We start from the raw sequence: 7,461 nt of genomic DNA on the forward strand, positions 1-7,461 counted from the left end.
ATATTGAGAATGGGTTGTGTATTATCATTGTATTTTTTCACTTTAAGAGAGCCAGCATTGAGAAAATGGAGAACAATAACAGTCAAACTTTCTAGAAGACAGTTTAGCAACATGTGGCAAAACAGACATTTTAAAAGTCATGCATGAGTCTTGACCTGCCATTTTACTTGGGGACAAAGAGGGACAGAGCTGAGAACAATTGCACATGCTGATTTTCTGCATAATATGGGAACATCCTTAACACGTGGAGTGCCCACCCCCCTGAAGTTGTCCCTTACTCTTCTTTTGGCCACCTGGTGTTACCATTCAAGCTGATTTATTGACATGGAAAGAGCGGGGGCGTGGGAAGAGGGGGTGCCCAGTGAGTACAAAGTTAATGGTAGGCCACAAAAGGACAATCCGCTCTTGTTTACCAGGGAGGGAAAACAGAGTTGAAAGTGCACACATTGAGAGGTTACCTTGCCTTGGTTCTATTGCTTCTCTGGATTCTTCTGTTCTCCGCAGTGAGCAGGCATTATTTTCATAATAAGGGAGGATTTCCAAGGAAATGAGAGAAAGAAACTAAAGAAGGAAAAGGAGCACAGAGGGAAAAGAAAAAGATGAAGGAGAAGGGGGAAGGAAGGGAAGGAAGAAGGAACAAAGACAAATAAATTGGGGAGGTAGATGTTCTCTCCCCTCTGCGGCGGCAAGGGAGAGCGGGTCCCTCCAGCGTGAGGAGTGTTTAAGAGCCAAAGGTCCCCGCGCTGAGCGCGCGTCAAGGTCTAGGAAGTCCTAGGAGGCCCAGTGTGCGCAGCTCTGCTAGGAGGAAAGGTCGCTCCGCGCGCCCTTAGGGTACCCCCGAGTGACCAGCAGGGAGGCGGAGCAGCAGAGTCGTGCTCTGCGGGACCCAGGGCAAACCCAGCTGCCCCCAACTGTCTTCCGCGAGTCTCCAAGTCCCCACCTGGGACAGCCGGCGAGCCTCGAGCTCGGGGCGAGCCCTGTCCGATTCGGGCGGAGTCCCTGCTGCGTTCTCTGTATTCTTGGGAGTTTAGGGTTGAGAAGTGCTCGAGGTGGGGTGGGGGGAGGAGACGCTGAAATGCCATCTGTGCCGATTTTTTTCCTTAAAGTTATTTTTCAATTGAAATACTTTTAAAGGAGAGAGGGAGAGAGAGAGAGAGAGAGAGAGAGAGAGAGAGAGAGAGAGAGAGAGAGAAAGAAGAAAGAAAAATCGCCCAAATTTAGGACATCAGTTCCAAAAAGTTTTCACGGAGGAGCAGCGTGGGGGCTGGGCGCGGAGTTGGCTGGACCGAGGCCTCTCTTCTATCCCTCCCGCGGTGTCCTCACTCACCCACGCTTCCCCCGTGCACGCGCACTCACACCGAGGCGCGCACCGACACTACTCCTTGCCCGAGCCACCTAGTAGTCCTGGGTTCCACTGTCCGCTGGCCCCATGCTGGCCACATCCTCAAACTCTCGCTTCAGCCCCTTTTCCTCTGTCCCCACCTCTCTTCAGATAAAAGTGTCATTAACAGAGGGGCTGCGGGCGGTGTTCCCGGGGTCTCCCTCACTCGGAGAGCTGCAGGGAAGAGAGCGAGGCGGGTACTGTGTTGCAGCACCTGGTCACGAACACAGGCGGGATCTGTGCCAAAACCCCGACCCTCACCCCGCCCCGAATCGCCCCTCCCCCCGCCTCCCAGCCTTCTGATCGCCCTCCTTCTTCCACCTCGCTCCGCTTCAATGCTTCTCAGCCGCGAGCAGGCTGGGGTTTGGGGGTGGTGAGGTTGAACTCCAGTTTGGAGAGGCAGAGGAGGGGGTGTCCTGGGCGGAGCACATCCCCCAGCACCCCCGGCCCGGCCGTGGGAGCTGCTGTTGGAGAGATGGATCTGCTCCACTACTGCGCGCTTTGCTAGTCGCGCCTCCGGCGGACTCCAGCAGCCAGGCGGGGGTTGGCGGGAGATGGTTTTGCAGGTGCGGGAAGCGGGCGAGGGAGGAGCCAGGTGCGCGGTGGCACCCACCATGGGCGGGAAAAGAGCTCTGCGAGGTTCAAAGCCCGCCTCGCCCTTCCCCACCACCCCTCCCCCACATCACTGGATGCTTAGAGAAGTTAGACGGGCGGCTGCAGGGACAGCATAACTGTCAGTGTGCGCGCGCGGGCGCGCTCATGGCCGCAAATGAGGAGCCCCTTGACTCTCCCGCCCGGTTCCAAGACCCTGGGAGGCCTCCGCTGCCTGGCTCTTCTTCAGTTGCCCAAATCCTGGCCTGGGTGTGTGCAGGAGTGTATAGGGGCGCCCCGGCCCGCCCCAGATCCTCTTCTCACTTCATCCACTTCCTGCGCCCCTTCCAGTTTAGGATCCTCCCCTAATCCCTCTGGGTCACAATGGGGTCGCCAGGGAGAGATTTGTGTTTAATTCCTGTCGCTACTCAGAGGAAAGAGAAAATAAAGGCACCAAAGCCAAGCAGAAAGCAGTTTACTTCAAGCCTTTATTATTTTAGCTTAAAAGAAGTTTATGTACAGGGAATATTTCCAGCCAAACACTCACTGAATGGCCTTTGAATCAGGGCCCTCCATCCCCTGGCCCCGCAATGAGCAGCTTTGCCTAGGAGTAACCTCACTCGGGCCCAGGCTGTCCCCCCTCCTCCCTTTCTCCAGACTCCGCCGCCCAAACTCTGTTCTCCCAAGGAGTCCTAGCTTCCCTCTCTCTCTGGGGCGCTGTGAACTTTGCCAGTGCCTCTCCTGCCATCTTCTTCGGGCCTCAAAACAGACCATCACCTGCCCCCACCCCCACCCCATTTGCGGAGGTTTCCTCACGGAAACCCAGAGCACTCTCCCCACCTCGCTTTAGGCGCTGTTTCGAGCCTCCTGCAGTTCGGAGCCAGCTCGTGGTCAAGACCAGTTAGAGATAGTTCGTCATCAGCAGTGGGGCTCGTGCGCGCCTAAAACAAGAGGGGGAAACCACCCTGCCCACCCTTCCCCATCCCCGAAGAAACCCTCCCCCAGACTCAGGGACAAGAAGTAAACACAAAGCAGCAGGGCTCCCTGCGTGCGACAGGTGGGTGCCAGGCAACTAGCGCTAGCCTAGAGCGCTGCAGGAACCCAGCTGCGCTCAGGGCGCGCGAGGCGTGGCCAAGGTCTCTGCGCTCTGAAAAGCTGGGCGCTTGATTAAAGGCGCTCTGGGAAGGTGTGAAAAGTGCTGTAGGAGCAAGTCCTGGGGGCACACAAGGTGTGGTGAGCACCGCATCAGTGCTGCCAAGGGGATTTCAAGCAAGCCAGGTAGGTATAAGTGAGAGACAGTCACTGAAGTCCCTGGGAGGCAGGCTCAGCCTAAGATCCTCAGCTCATTGTATCTGCCATGGGGACCTCGCCAAGCTTGACTTCCTTTGGGGTGCTTGTACGTGGGCTTCAAAGGCCCGAAGGCCCAGCTCACCAAGTTCAGTCAGTTGACCCGTTGTTTGCTTACAACCGACGGGGCCGAGTGCCGTGCAACTGCTCATCATAGCGCTCCAGCCAAGTGCGCAGCTCTGAGACCTGGTAGCCATCTGGGCCACGGCCTCCCTGGTACATGATGGTACCACTCTGGATGACGTAGAGGCGCTCGAAGTAGGCGCCGTATGCCGAGCTGCTGGAATTGGCCATGGTGTCCAGGACCAGTGCGCAGCCTGGCGCACCTTGCTGCAGCACCCTTGCTGCGCTGACCCGGTCCTCCAGGCTCCGGTGTTGGGGAATGATGTAGGGGGAGTCTGTGGTGATCCAGCCGTCGGAAGGATGTGCTTCCTCAATGTAGATGATGAGGAAGTCGACGTCGCGCTGGTACTTGGTGACCAGACGCTGGAAGGCGCTCATGCGCGCCATGAACGGTGGTCAGGTGCAGCTGCCGAAATTGAGCACCAGTGGGCGGTTCCCTTGGGCATAGTCTAGGATGCGCTGGCTCCGGAAGCCCTCAGGCAGGACCACCTCGGAGTTGGGCGCTGGTCCGCCCTCGTGTGCCTGCTTGAAGAAATCCAACTTCTGGCCATGCCACACGGCCTTGAGCGACGCCAGGGTGCACAGGCGGTTGTCGTCGGACACGCAGATGGGTGGGTCGTCGGGGGGCACCTCCTCGCCCTCACTATTGAGCTCCACTTCGGGTTCGGGCTGGCGGCGGCGGCCCAGGAAATGCTTGCGGATGCACAGGAAGTCGAGGAGCCAGAGCATGAAGGCCGTGCCTAGGAAGCGCGGGAAGAGCACGAGGCACGAGGCGGTCTGGGCACAGAGCCTCAGGGAGTGAAGCAGCAGGGAGCGGAGCATGGTGGCCGTGGGCCCCGAGGCCCCCGGGGGCCCCTCGCCTTCTCCGACCACCAACCGCGAGGCGGCCTGGCGAGGCATCTGGGTTTCGGCGTGCAGAGAGCTCAATTTATAGCCGAGGCTTCAATTGGCGGGAGACTCCACCTCCGCCCAGGCCCGCCCCCTTGCAACTTGAGCCCTGAGGGATCACCCAGTGCCGCGGCCAATGCCCTAGAAATCGTGGGTCGAGGGCGGGCACTGGCAGGAGGAGGGCGGAGCCGTCCGGCCAGGGGCGGTGGGGGCGGGCCTGAGTCCTGCAGCCAGCTCTCAGGGGCGGGGGACCCAGGCGCCGCAGCCGCCCGGGACTAGCAACCCGACCGGGGACCTGGGCGCCCGCGGCGGAGGTCCTCCAGCTGGCGCGAGCTCTGCGCGCGGCCCCGGTCTCCGCGGCCTGGCTCCGGCCCGCGCCCCTCTCGCCGCGCACCTGAGCCGAGTTCCCCGGCGGCCGCCGCGCCGCGCCGGAGCTCCGGTTCGCTTCCCGCGCGCCGCCGCCAACGCCGCCCACGCCGCTGCCGCTCGTGCGGGGCCGCTGCCCAGGTACCGAGGGAGTCGGTGTCCACGGCCGCCGCTTCGGTGGCCCTGGCTCCCGCCCCGCCGAGGACGCGGACCCGCGAGGAGGCAACTTTGCGTTCCCGCCGCCTTCCCGGCTCGCCCGCGGGCGCCGCTCGACTGCCGGAGCCCGTCCGCCCGCCTCCCGCGCGCGCTCACACTCGCGCCTCGCACACGGCCGCCCCCCGCACCGCCCCGCCACGCACACCGCGCTCCGCGCCCCCCGCCGCTGCCCGAGGCCGCCGCGCGCCGCCCCAGCCCGCGCAGCCCCGGCCGCGCCCGCCCCGTCCCATCTCTTTGCCGCTGAGCGCTGCGGATCTCGGGTCAGCGGTCGCCAGGGTCCATCTGGGAGGTGCGGAGGGCAGGGCCCGCGGGCAGGTTGGCGCTGGTGCCGGAGACGGGGAGGACTCAGGAAAGCAGCGCGGGCCCTGCGCCCCCGGTCCACTCTGGAGGGCCCCGGGCGCAGGGCGCTGCGGGCGCGGGGCGCGGGGCAGCGGGCGCGGGGCGGCGCCGGCCCCGGGCGGCTCTCCCACTAGGGGTAGCTGTTGCCTGAACGCCGGAGCGCTCCCCTCTCGCCGCTCGCCTCGCCCGCCGCAGCCCCGGCCGCCGGGCGCACCCGTCCCGTTCGTCCCCGGACGTTGCTCTCTGCCCCGGGAACGTCGAGACTGGAGCGCCCGAACTGAGCCACCTTCGCGGACCCGGATTGCGGCGGCCCGACTCACCGCGGAGGCGCCGGGACGCGTAAAGTGCGTACTTTCAACCGCGAACGTGTGCTGAGGCTTTTAGGGGTGCGGGGAACTCCCCAACTCTGCGGAGCCCTGATCGGCTCTGCTGCCGCGCCTGAGACCTTCTGATCCCTCGCTGCGCGCGGTATCGGGCCGGCGACTCGGGGATTAGAGGCGGCGGGGTGGGGACGTGCTTTGACCTGGGGTCCTCCGAGGCCGTGGGCAAGTCCTGCTTTGCCTTAGCCCAATGCAACCCTCAGGGCGAGGCTTCAGTCCGGTCTGGGGAGTTGGGCTGTCCAGAACGCCTGAGCACAGGGACTTGTCTGGGGCTCTGGGGCTCTGGTCTCTTAAGTCCCAAGTCCCGTGAGCCGCCCAACTTCTTGAGACAGGGACAGCGCTGTGTCCCGGGCCCTGGTGAGAGCTGGCTGGGCCCTACAGGGCGCGGGAGGCTTGCTTTCCGCGGCTAAGGAACGTGTCCAGAGAAGTGGACACCCGGCAAAGAGTCCAGCAGCGCTCAGGTGGACACTCGCCTTGGGTGGGGATCCTCCCCTCCGGTTTCACCGCCAGGGCAGGACCCTTTGTCCCACTAGACACGTATTTCCATTAGGTCAAGACCCCCGAGTGTGTGTGGAGGTCGGAGGGGCTTGTGAATGTGCCCCCTAGTCTTTCAACTAGTCAGCGGATCTCTGCTGTTATGGGCAGGGCACACACCCCGAAACTTCTCACCCAGAGGGAAGCCGGTCTGGTCTCTTTCCCACTCTCCCCAGTGCCTCCACCGCGCCCCTCACCCCTGGGCTGGGGTGTTTCAGGTGAATTAGGAAATTTTCCTTGAGCCACACCTAACTGGTGAGGGGGGTTCCACTTGGTGTCCCCCTTCAGTGGGGCCCCTCTGTTTAGCAGATCAGCTCCTTTCCAGCCCCTTTCTTTGGGGGAGGGGAGAAGGAGCAAGTAAGAAGCCATGCCCCCTACTGGGTAAGTTTCTGAGAGATCTGGGGGCTTCTGAGGTCACCTCCTCCTGGGTGAGGGCAAGAGGTTTTGGTGGTCTCAACTTTTGTTGGGCGATTTCAGATCCTGATTCCTTGATTCTGGGAGGTGCCAGTCTGGGGCTAGTGGCCTGCCCCCACCCATAAGGGAGTTGGGGCACTTTCCACGTATAGTCTCAGAAAATGAAAAGGCCACTATGGGCCCAGGAAAGCCTTCCTGGGATGTGGTGGCCGTGTGTGTGTGTGTGTGTGTGTGTATGTGTGTGTTGTACCTGAGTGTGCACGTGTGCACAGGTGCGTGTGTGGAAGGCAGGGTCAGGGCAGGTCCAGCCCACCTGTAGCAGTGGACCACAATCCTTCCAGCCCTGGGAGTACCCAGGACACCCTGCTTGTCCCTAGGTCTATCACTGCCCTAGGGTCTGCTGGTGTCCCTTGGTTGGACAGGCTACGACCTCACCCCTGGGGATTCCAGAGCACTGGACAGAGAGCCCAGACCCTTCTGGCTCCACAGCTTCCTGGGCAGGAGCCAGAATGAAGACTCAAGGTCCAGGTAAGACTGGCTTCGGGGTCGTGGAAGCTGCCTGTTGCCTCCCACTCCAACACCCTCCCCCCACAGCTCCATCTCCTCTGCCCTCTTCCCTCGGCCGCCCCTGACTCTCCTTCCCTTCTCTCCAGGGCCACACCCCACTCACTGTAGCTCACCCTTCCTGTTGCTTCCCCTACTGTCCTGTCTTCTCCCAGCTGTCCAGAGAGAGAGTCCTGGCCTAAGGCCAGGGCCCAGGGGGACCCAAGGGACCGGGGCCTCAGTGGGCCTGGCAGGCTCCCTGCTGGCACTTCTCCTGCCACAGGACCTGCCCCTCCTGCCTACCTTCTCCCAGCTCCAGCAGGGGCGGACAGGGGAAAG

The 7,461-nt window shown here is 62.3% G+C and overlaps 1 protein-coding gene across 1 annotated transcript; it reads right to left on the reverse strand.

Annotated features, from left to right (window-relative positions):
* Positions 1–3,433: 3,433 nt before the first annotated feature.
* Dio3 (iodothyronine deiodinase 3) lies at positions 3,434–4,342 on the reverse strand. The gene has a single exon (XM_027946569.2). It carries the CDS (start codon positions 4,340–4,342, stop codon positions 3,434–3,436), a length of 909 nt encoding a protein of 302 aa, XP_027802370.1.
* Between the last annotated feature and the right edge of the window lie 3,119 nt (positions 4,343–7,461).

Source organism: Marmota flaviventris, chromosome 2 (assembly GCF_047511675.1).
Source record: "Marmota flaviventris isolate mMarFla1 chromosome 2, mMarFla1.hap1, whole genome shotgun sequence".
NCBI lineage: Eukaryota > Metazoa > Chordata > Mammalia > Rodentia > Sciuridae > Marmota > Marmota flaviventris.